This window comes from Boleophthalmus pectinirostris, unplaced genomic scaffold, assembly GCF_026225935.1.
Source record: "Boleophthalmus pectinirostris isolate CB_2022bp ecotype Guang Dong unplaced genomic scaffold, ASM2622593v1 HiC_scaffold_13, whole genome shotgun sequence".
NCBI classification, from domain to species: domain Eukaryota; kingdom Metazoa; phylum Chordata; class Actinopteri; order Gobiiformes; family Gobiidae; genus Boleophthalmus; species Boleophthalmus pectinirostris.
In genome coordinates this window covers 33544210-33556585 of record NW_026571036.1, presented here as the reverse complement: position 1 = coordinate 33556585, position 12376 = coordinate 33544210, and the positions used below count along the sequence as shown (strand labels likewise).

Genomic DNA, 12376 nt, shown 5'->3' with positions numbered 1-12376 from the left:
AATCTATCAAGTATGTTCAGAAGTATTTGCATAACTTTGATGTGCCCATTACTTCTGCTATGGAGTTATCATGGAAATCCTCTTATCTGCAGACTACATGTGCACACAGCTAGGACAAGGCTGAATCAAAGAGTGATTGAAGAAGAGAGTGGACTTACTGGAGTTACAGTTTATCCTGACACAGTCTAGATGGGAGGGAGAATAAGTGACAGATGAATTCGCATCCTTCAAGGTTACAGCTGCAGACAACCAAGAGCATAAAGCCACCTTCCGGGGACGGTCACATGTTGCCAGGCGACCATTTTACTTTGTCCATGTACTTATACTCAGAATCCAATTGAGGTTTAAGTTAAGAATAATATAAATGTTTGTGTTTGTTTTCTCTTTCAATGCACTACTACCATGGACTGGTACATAAGTTAAGGGTTTAAAATGGTCACTTACTTTGGCCACATTGATTTTGCAACTGGAACAATCAGAGCCAATTAACATTTAAGGTCAGATCTAAACTAAAACTTAACTAAAATAAACTAAATCAGTGGCATAAGTGGCATTAACATGAATTTGTGATGAGAAATTGTTGCTATTTTTTTGTTTTGTTTTACATAAAATGAATATCAAAGTAAAAATACACGAAAAGAAAAATAAATACTACTCCTACTACTACTCCTACTACTAGTACTAATATTACAATTGAGACATATTAATGAAACAATAATCTAAATAAAATGACCAATTGCTTGAGCATTGCCCAACACAGAGGGGCAAAATTCTTCTTATACAGTTTTAATGTTACATAAAATGCTACAGTGCAATTTTTATCACATTAAAATGCCACAAATTTGATAAATCAGTAAAGAAGATCTGCCTTTTTGCATCATATTTTAATGCATTTTTACACATTTTTGGCCCGAGTTAAAATCTATGTGACCAGGCGAATCATGTGCCGTCAACCGCAACAGAAAAGTGGAAGCAACCAGCCTCGAGCCACCAAGCACCTTCACCTATCAGAGTCTATAAATATACTGTATATACTGTATATATGGACCCAGTTTGTATAGTGTGGGTCAGGTCTATATTTTTAGCAGCAGTAGCCGCTCTTTGTATGTTTTAGTATTGTATATATTTGTATTGTATTGTATTTTGTGTCAGTGTACAGTGTAAGGTGCTGTGGCGTCGCGCTGTTTGCCAACGGACCGCAGACTCTGGGCCTTTGAAGGGGTGAGTGCCATCTTTGAACATGGCGTGACGGATGCCAGCTACAGTCCCCGGGTTACTAATGGACAGAGAGGTAGATGGAGCCGCTACGATGACCAAAACCCAAAACAAAGAAATAGAAAATACACCCAAAAGCAAAAGCATTCCATTTAGACAAAAAAAAAAAAAAAAGTCTGAACAGCACAAGAATTTAAAAAATGCGTTTTCGGCTATTAGTGACATGTACTAAGCATCTGAATGTGCAAAGTAATGGGTATGATCTATGGTCGGTTCAAAGGGTGCTGTTGAAAATGGAAATATTTGTTAAGTGTTTGAATAATGGATAAAGTACAAAACATCTCAGCATAAGCCAAAGAACTCCGACCAAGCAAAACAGAGCATGCATACACGGACACGCCAACGGTTTACGACGTGTTAAGACTGAAACGAATACGAAAATATTAAAGATGCTGTACCGGATATTTTTATATATTGTAAAAGCAGATCTCGAGCTCCAAATGAAATTGCTATGTACAGTCTGCATCTAATCATAAAACATGGTTATCGTCTGAGAATCAGGAAGTGTGTTATTTGCATGCTAGTTGTTGTTGCCATTACCGTGACAGCCTCTGAAAGTTGTAAAAGAGGCTTCCAAACTCATCGCGGTGAATAATTAGGATGGTCGGTATTAGGGATGTAACAATATCTACATTTCTCGGTACGATATTTTATGTGCAAATCACGGTAGGGATATTTATTGCGATATTTTGTGGAGGCTAACAAAATTGTAAATATGTTACTTTTTTAAAATGCCCTGACATGCCTTCGGTTCTGTCATAGTCTAAAGAATTTAGTTTTAAAGTGCTTAAAAACAGTTATTTCTTAATGTATTAGTAATCTGCACTGAAATGGAGCAAAGGATCATGGTATATGTAGTTCTCTGTAGTTTCTTTAGCTATATCGCTGCACCATAACTATTCATTTAAGCAGACTTTGAGAGAAACTTCGATATATTGTGATGACCCACGATCTTATTGTGAGACATTTGACGATCCGATATCATGATATTTCCAGTTATTGTTACATCCCTAGTCGGTATGCATAAGGTAAATGAGGAATAACTTTGGTCCACTGCAAGCATTTGAAAAAAAGGTAGTTGCATTTTTCACATTTTTGAGACACTAAAAATCAGGTACAGCAACTTTAATAATAATAAACAAATAAATACAATAATAATAATGAATAAACATTGCTATGGGCCCATGTGAGGACGGCTGATACGATACCCAGGTTGACGGTGAGTTTGACCCGCCCACTGTCCAGCTCCAGCCGCAGAGTGTCGGCAGAGTCCCGGGACGTGGCGGCCATGAGGAGCCCAAAGGCACGCTGGGACATGAAGCGAAGGGAGACGTCCTCCGCCTCCGTGTGCATCACATGAGGAATCACCACCTTCATGTACATGCTCCCATCAAAGGACAGGGTAGAAGACTCTGCAAGGAAAACACAAACACGAGTTCAGCGACGGCAGCTTTACAGGTTTCAGTGATACAAAAATTAGCACTGTTCTCACTCATGATCCCTCATGATTAGGGATGTAACGATATCCAAATCTCTTGGTACGATATTATCACGATATGGATCTCATGGTACGATATTTATTGCGATATTTTGGAGAGGCTGATATAATTGTAGATGGGACACTTTTTTGCTTTTAAAATACCCTGACAAAATTTTGATGTGAATTATTTCTGTCATAATCCCACGAATCCAAGTAAAATCATATTTCTTCATGTTGTACATGCTGAAATGAATCGTGGGATATGTAGTTTCCGATGTTTATTAGCTATCGCTACTATAAAATAATGTTTTTAAGCAAAGAATTTTGTAATTCGATATATTGTGTCAGGCAGCCCATGGTATTAATGTGAGACATGTGATGACACGATATCACGATATTTTGATTACTGTTACATCCCTACTCATCATGCAGTACATGATACATGTCTCATGATAAATTTAGGATATGTTTGTGGATATTTTTGAACAGCCTAAGTTTTCATAGCAAATCAAACAGTTTTATCTATTTAATGATCCTCAAAATGGCACCTATTACAGGAAGTTGAAAGACTATTGCTAGATATATGGCTCCAGAAAGACAAAAGTGAAAACGTAGTGCTGGTTTCCATGGTAATGTGTAAAGTTGTACTTGTAGAGAAATTATTACTTGAATCATTTGAAGCATCTGAAGCATTTTGTGAGGACCTTTTCCCATTCAAAAGATATATATTAACATTTTTTGGTGTTATTGCCCAAAACCCAGAGATTTTTTTCAATTTTACAGTTTAGTTTATGGTGCAAGGTTAGAGTTAGAGATAAGGTTAGTAGGTGACAATTTTAATCCAAACCATAACCCTGTTCATAAACTTCATTATTTTAAATGAGCAATCACAGCAGACTGTCTTCCACAGAAAACTACCTAACAACAACCAAACTGAAACATGAATAGACTCTTTTCACCAAATGAACAAATATGTAATGAACAGGATAGTGCCTTTGCTCAATTTCATTTCTTTCTAGCAACTAGGTCAGGAATCGGAATAAACTAGACGGTTTGCAAGAACCCTGGATGTTGTAAACCGTGCACTGGCTAATCAGAGAAGAGCTGTGAAGCCATGACGTCAAACTCAAGCACCTGTCTCGGTCCCTTTTGCACACAACAGTAAACAAAGCGGTTGAGATGGATGTAGACGAAGTCATGCATTCTGTGTTGGCAACAATTCCTGAGATTAAGGATTTAAAGCCAGAACAAAGAATATTTGGTGAATTTTATCAATGAAAGACGTTATTGCCTAACCAGGTTGGCACCACCTAGTGCCTCTGTTCAGTTTCATTTCTCTCCAGTGACTCGGTCAGGAATCAAAATACAATAGACGGTTCACAAAAGCCCAGCAAGTGCAAGTTCGGGCACCAGCCAATCAGCAAAGAGTCATATATTCCGTGGATTTAAAGCCGGAATAAAGAGAATGTTTGGTGAATTTCATTCATGGGAAAGACGTTTTTGTCCTTCTTCCTACGGGCTTTGGGAAAAGCTTAATATACCAGTTAGCCGTGCATTACATACACCACGACCAAATGGCAGCGATTGGTTAAAAAGTACCCGCCTACTGTCGAGCAAATGAATTCTAAGGCTGCGAGGTCACATGGTTTGTACGAAGTGAAATGAAGTAAAACCAGCTGATGAATCAGGCTAGTTATTGTCCTTCCTCCTATGGGATTTGTCGCATTACATATATCATGACCAAATAGCAAAGACTGGTTAAATAAAAAGGTCCTCGCTTACCGACGAATCTTAATGCTCTGAGGTCAGACAGTTTCCACGAGGTGAAACCAGTCGATGTTTATTTGCCTTTTGTAGTTAAACGCCACATTAAAAAAAAAAAAAAAAACATGTGTAAAAAAGCTACACCATGAGACATTAAAAGCAGCCACATGACATCTCCATTGATTTGACTGATGGTAACTATCAGTAATGAGACATACACGTCCGTTGGGATTCACTGTCCTGCCTTTTTTGCGGTTCTTCATTGCACAGCTAGTCTACTTTGACGTTAAAGAAAGTATGTTCAGAGTGAAATACACATGGGTTCACTAATATAATCATAATCCATCTCATTTTATAATTTTACAGTATAAATTACAGCATGTTTACATCACTTCCCGCCACTCAAACCCACATCGCTGCCAGTGCATTTTAAAACATGCAATTCCCCGTTTCCGAGCTTCACTGATCACCGTGTCAAAATGATGTCCTCTAATGATATTTTTATGACACGATGTTATATATGGTTTCCTTAAATATGCATCATACAAGAGATAATGTATTGTAGAGACATCTGCTTGTTATTCTCCTGTCTGGAACGAGCCTAAACTCCGCACTTGTAATATATGTACCGCGTTAGTGTAGTGTGTTTCAATGGGATGTGTGTGTATGCATGTCCCATATGGCCACTCGCAGCTGCAGTCATCATACAGTGACAGGTACAAGCGTGGAATCACAGGCTGCTCACTGTGCAGAAAATTAAATCATCAAAACCACATCATGCACACAGCCCGCTACTGATCTAGGCCTTTTCTTTCTATGCACATACAATCCGTGTATACAGGCGTGTGACTTACAGTACATGTGGAATCTAAAGGTCAGACCTAACATGAGTGTGTAAGCATGGGTTCGCTGGGCTTTGATCATGTTTAAAGGTCCGTTGTGTAACTTTTCAAGAGGAGGGTCCTTCAAATACTTTTCTCAATGAAGATGTTATTGATTTGTCTGGAATTTTTCATGTATGGTATTAACCCTCCTGTTGTCCTCGGGTCAAAATGACCCGCTACCACGTTAAAAACTAACAAAAAATCATCTTAACGATAATTTTTGAACTTGAAATTTTATGACTTTTCCTAGATTGACCCAAACTTTAGGAAAAGTGAATTGTTGCCTTTATTCACATTATCATGTATGCTGTACAAAAAAATGTACAAAATGACCCAACAGTGAAATTCAGTTAAAATCACAGTCACAGAGTTATCTACACACCACAGAATGTGAGGGTTAGGGTTTTAGTTCTGTCTCAGATCAATCAGTAGCAGATGTAAACAAGACAAGACAGGTGGCCTTGGTAAATGGTCACATTTTCTACATTGCTTTTCCACCTTCATGGCACTCAAAACGCTTTACAACAAGGAACCACTCACACACTCACACACACCAGTGCACACAGCACTGTGGGCAAGGTGGGTTAAGTGTCTTGCCCAAGGACACAATGACAGCATTCATCTGTGGGAGCTGGAATCACATCAGCCAACCTGTGGGTCAGTGGGTCTGACCGCTTAACCTATGATGTTTATGTCGAGAGCTGGATTCGAACCACCAACCAGTGGGCGAATGCTCTACCAACTGAACTACTGCCGCCCTAGTGGACAGTGCCTTTGATCTGTGGATTTCCAGAAGTTATAAAGGTGCTGCAGATGACATTACCCCAAATTCTCTTTGTGCTGAATCCATGATGTCCAAAAGGCTCTAGAGCTGATTTTTCCAGATACCCAGCAAGACAACTCTGATTCAGACCAGAGGAGGCCCAGAGAGGAACCAGTGGATGCAAGTTGTGCTTGATGTGACAGAGGGACTGAGGGGTCACAATGTGACAATTTCTTCAGCTCTTATGACAGCAGCTCCTGAAGAGGAAGATCACCATGGTTGGCACAGTTTGAAAGAACAAACCTGAGCTCCCACCTGCACTGCTTGCAACAAAGGAGAGAGAGGTCTTCTCATCAACATTTGCCTTCACGCTCACCACCACCCTAGTTTCCTACATCCCAAAGAAAAATAAGAATGTAGTACTTCTGAGCACACTGCACACAGACACTGGCATAGCACTATGATCACAAGGACAGGAAGCCATCCATCATCCTAGACTACAACTGTAACAAAGGAGGTGTGGACAACCTGAATAAGGTGATTGGAACATACAGCTGCAGAAGGATGACTGCCCACTGGCCCCTGGTCATCTTCCACAACATCATTGATGATTCCTCCTACAATGCCTTTGTGATTTGGAGAGAGATCAACCCAACCTGGATGCCTCATGAGCAGAACAAGAGGAGGGTGTTCCTGGAGCAACTAGGAAAGGCATTTGTAACTCCACTCATTGAAAGAAGGAAGCATGTCCCCTGCACAGAAGCCTCTGCAGCAGTTGTCAAAGCTATACAGAGTGCAGGAACTCCTGATCAACCTGAGGATCCAGCTGCCACAGCCGCTGCCCCAGCTGGGGCAAGTAAGAGGAAGAGATGTCAGTTCTGCCTGCCAAAGAAGGACTGTAAAACACATACTGTGTGCTGTAGGTGTAAGAAATATATCTGCAAGAGCTGTGCATTTGCGTACTGCTCTACATGTGCTAATTAGTTGAATGAGTTATTGTTTTTTTTGGATTGTATATTTTCTTACATTGTTCACTGGCAAAAAAAAACAAACAAAAAAACCCCCCTGAAGAATCTTATTCATTGGGATGAATAAAAACGCATTCAAAATTCCTTTTTGCACATTTCTTTTGTTTCTAAAGCTATAGAAATGCAGGTGAAAAGGGAAAACTCAAGTATTCACACATTTTGTGGTGAATGTTTCTTCAAGCTAAATAAAATTTGGTGTATAAAATTCAATTAAACTGCTTATATTGGGGATTTAGTGAAGACGGGTCATTTTGACCCAGAGGACACGGGGTGTATACAGAATATGAGGACAACAGGAGGGTTAAGCTTTCTATCTTCATGGAGATCAGACGAGACCAAGTTACATGTCAGATCTAGGGCTGGGTCATTGAGAGGTTGCCGATACGATACATAGACCACAATATGATACATATCTTGATACAGTGAGCTTTCAATTCAATACGATATATTTCAAAATGATTGGATATAGTTCAATGAAAATAAAGGCTATATCATGGCTGTGCAAAGTTCATATGAAAACACAAACATTTGAACCATCAAAACAGTGAAAATGCCAAATGTGCTGCATAAACAAATTTCCTTCCACTGAACAAGCAACAAAATTGTTGTGCTGTAACAAAATTATTTAGTGAAATATACCAAAAAATACTCTTGATGATATATCGATACAGCAGCCCATGATATCGATACTGTATCATCACATTAAACGATGTGATATATAGATATTTTGATATTTTTGCACAATCCTAGTCAAATCTGTGGAGAGGCAGATTGTCTGTCTCTAGGTATTTTTGAGCTACCTGTAACTGAAGAAATGTAACGTAGAGCTGTTTAATGTCATACTACGGAACATTCCAGCCAAAAAAATAACAGCTCCATGGAGAAAAGCATGTGACCTCCACTAGAAAAGTTACACAATGGACCTTTAAGTTATCTGATGGTACAGTTTTCAAACTATGTTCAGACAGAGAGAAAATATATATATTTAATATATTTACTTGCAGTGTTTCACAGCATGATATTAAATTATCTATCTTGCATTTTTTTCAATTACAGATGTTTTTATTGCTCAAAAATACTGTGAAAACCAAGCACTCTTATTGTGAGTTAGAAAGTTTATTTTCTCTGGTCAGTTGACATAATTATTAAAGGGATAGTCTGGAATTTTGGACATAGGACCTCATTTCCTAGTGAGCGATTTCCTCGTGAGTGTTGGAGACGTGTGGAGAAACTTCTTTAAATATTCCATCCAGTCCTTGTATTTGCAGAGGTCGATGGTGGGTCCCTTACCCACTCCACAAAGCACAGGAAGCAAATCTATTATTACACCAGACTATCGATGTAAATATGTGTGTCAATAGAATCATTTTTGAAGTAAAACCAACCTTGCATTTGAAGGATTTATGTCTGAGCAGCAGCAGTGAGTTGTACTTCCAGATAGAAATCTTGGCAGAGGCGGATTGATATATGAGAAAATAGTCCCTCAACATGCGATGATTCATGCGATGCAAGGTTAGTTTTATTTCAAATATTATTCTATTAACACAGACATGTACATAGATTGTCTGGTATAATAACAGTTTTGCTTCATGTGCTTTGTGGAGTGGGTAAAACTTTTTAGCGGGAGGCTAACTATGGCCGGTAGCCTAGCACCAGTGACCTCTGCAAATACAAGGACTAAATGTGATATTTTAAAAAGTGTCTCCACACGTCTCCAACACTGGTTAACTAGGAAATGAGGTCCTATGTCCAAAATTCCAGACTGTCCCTTTAATCATGTTAAAATGATTTCTAAGTAACACAAAAATGATACATAAGCCTTCAGTTACGCGCTACACTCCAGGCCAAACTTCTGTATTGTATTGTCCTCACGGTGAGTTCAGCAGATTTACCAACACTTTGACAAATTTCCCTCTGGGACAGTAAAGTATATTTTGATTGATGTACAAAGACAAACTCTTCTCTGCAAACAGGAGAAAAACAATCTGGTGAGATTTTTTCCTCCCAAATTTACCTTTGGTTTGGACAAAAAAAGAGTTAAGAGTTGGTGAAGAAGCATTTTGAGACGCTGTAGTTCCAAAAAGCAGTACTACACCACAAAAACTAAAATCCTGCCAAGTTAAGATGACTTGAATTAAAAAAGTTTGATCATTTTTTGAGTAAATTTAACTTGACGAGTAAAATTATCTGCCCATGGAACAAGACTTTTTGGACTTAAAATATAAAAATACACCTGTTTACACTGAAAACAAGGAAAACAACAACTCTTTGCAAATTAAAATTAGAAACTAAATCAATCAAATGTTGCTTGAATTAAGAAAAACACACTTATTCCATTGGTAGATCATTTTATTTGTCAAGCTGAATCATCTCAAATAAAGTAAAATGTTCTTAATTTAAGTCATTTTAACTTGCCTAGATATTGTTTTTTTTCCAGTGCATTGTCAATACCAGCTTCACAGAACACCGAAATTAAGATCAGATGGGACAAAATCTCGTGCCGCAGGATCTCACAAGACAAATTACCACAAGATTGTGCACACATGAGAAAAACGATCTGGTCCCAAATTTACCTTTGGTTTAGACAAAAAAAGAGTTAAGAGTTGGTGAAGAAGCAATTTGAGACGCTGTAGTTCCAAAAAGCAGCACACCACAAAAATTAAAATCTAGCCAAGTTAAGATGACTTGAATTAAGAAAGTTTGATCATGATTTGAGTAAATTTCACTTGATGAGTAAAATTATCTGCCCATGGAACAAGACTTTTGGACCTAAAATATGAAAATACACCTGACTGGAAAATAAGAAAAGCAACACCTCTTTTGCAAATAAAATCAAATGTTCTTATTTTACATCATTTTAACTTGCCTAGATATAGTTTTTTTTTTTTTTTTTTTTTCCAGTGCATGGTCAATACCAGCCTTAACAGAACATCAAAATTAAGGTATGGGATGGAACAAGATCTCGTGCCACAAGATCTCGTGAGACAAAATTGCCACAAGATTGTGCACACGTGAGAAAAACCATCTGGTCCCAAATTTACCTTTGGTTTGGCCAAAAAAAAGTTAAGGGTTGGTGAAGAAATAATTTGAGACGCTGTAATTCCAAAAAGCATTTCTACACCACAAAAATTAAAATCTAGCCAAGTTAAGATCACTTCACATCACACACAGTTTTATCATGATTTGAGCAACTTTCACTTGATAAATAAAATTATCAGAGAGTTTTTGGACTTAAAATATGAAAATAAATCTGGCTATACTTAAAGAAAAAGAAAAGCAACAACTCTTTGCACTTAAAATGAGAAACAAAATTAAATGTTTCTTGAATTAATAAAACCACACTTATTCTATTGGTAGATTATTTTACTTGTCAGGTTGAATCTACTCAAATAAAGTAAAATGTTCTTTTTTTTGTTTTTATTTTAACTTACTTAGACATTGTTGTTTGCAGTGTACAATGACCACCAAAGTTTTACATAAAATAAAGCCAAAATTGTGAAACGAATTGCACTACTTATTTATTACAAGTTAAGTCAAAATCTCGTCTTGTTTCATTCTCGTGGACCCAATTTTGGAGTGTCTCATTTTGTGAAAATCTTGTCCCACCTCTATGTTTAAGTATCTGCCAATTCCATTATTATGATCATGACATTAACATACATTTAAAAAGTATAAATGATTCTTTTGCATATTGCCTCTGTCTGACTGTCTGTCGCTCCTAAACAGCGACATAAGATGGAGAATGGACTTTGTTATAAAATGTAAAAGTGTGAGAGCGCTGGAGCAGGAGAGGCAGGGAGCATCAGCGGGCCTGCCTCCTCCGGGGAACCACGGCAGATTAAAATGTGTATTCGACCATGAAATACCTGCTTTGACACCTCGCCTTCTACAGGAAAAAATAGCCCTGCAGCCCCAAAATGTCCTGGGAAATATATGGTGAGAGATGAAGGTGAGAGGTATCGTTGTGTGTTTAGTTTTTTTTACTGTCAATAATGCAAAATCTCTTTTCTTACGGTCTGAAAATTGATTTAAGGAATGTTTACTTATGCACTAATAAAATCTTAAAGGTGCGTTGTGCGGAGGGTCCGTCAAATCCTTTCTGTTATTGCTTTGTCTGGAATGGTTCACAGTATGGTACTACAGATTTCTATCTTCACAGAGACCAAACCAGCCCAAGTTACCGGTCAGAATGTTTGTTTTTCTAGGTATTTTTGAGCTATAAAACCAACTGTAACTGAATAAATGTAAGATAGAGCTGTTCAATGAGAAAAATTAAACATTAAAAGCGATTCTAAATAGATGAGTCTTGAGATTTGTGTAGTAAAAGCAATTTCTAGGCAATCAGATTCAACCTTTTGGAAATTTCATAGCAAAGTACATTATAATCAATAGAGGAAATGGTTTCTTTCCCCAATCTGAGAATATAACGTCATCACATTCTACAAACCTGAAAAACACCAATAAAATAAAGCGGAGTTTGCCTTACTAAATGCTATACATGCAATAATGTAAAGAGTAGCATTCAACTTGTACTATAGCTGGAATGAGTCATGTACAAATGCGTCAGTTGTTCCAGAGCTTGCAGTTCTTGTAATTTCACACAATAGGAACAATAATGATGTACAAAGGCAGGTGAAAATGAAACAGTGAGAATGGAAATACAAAGGTGTTTGAGTTGTTAAAGTTGGAATGGCTGAATATGTTAAGACTACATAGGTGTGAGAAGGTTTTTAAACAACTATTGGCGAATATATTTTACTTTACCTATAATTATAACTCAAACTCTCCAGCAGTCGAGGGCAGTTTAAATTACACAGCAAAAGTTGAAATCTAGGAAAACTTAATTTACTCACATTAAGAACATTTACTGTATTTTCTGCACTATTCGACGCTCTGGATTATAAAGCACACTGTCATAGAATGGTCTATTTTCAAACTTTTTTCAAATAAACCGCACCAGACTTTAAATGAAACACAACAGTTAGATGGGTCAGTCGGACTTTGTTAGGCTTCAGTTGTAGCGTGTAGGAGGGTGCTGTCTGGGACCGCTGGATTGTCGGCGTGTTCGCAGTGACTCAGTTGTTCAGTTGTGGCTAGAAGTGGCACATTGCACTCGCTTTTTCGGTTCGTTCCTCCGTTCCGTTCCTCGTCTGCGTGGAGTGATGAGTGTGGATGTGGGTGT

General features: G+C 37.9%; 1 protein-coding gene across 1 annotated transcript in view; it reads right to left on the bottom strand.

Moving 5' to 3' along the window:
* The window catches only part of LOC110162778 (neurexin-3b), a 487474-nt gene that overhangs the window by 377468 nt on the left and 97630 nt on the right, over positions 1-12376 (bottom strand). The window contains exons 4-5 of the mRNA XM_055149454.1: positions 2484-2687; positions 159-185 (exon numbers count right to left, since the gene is read on the bottom strand). Coding sequence (XP_055005429.1) covers positions 159-185; positions 2484-2687 — 231 coding nt within the window. The remainder of the gene's footprint in view (positions 1-158; positions 186-2483; positions 2688-12376) is intronic.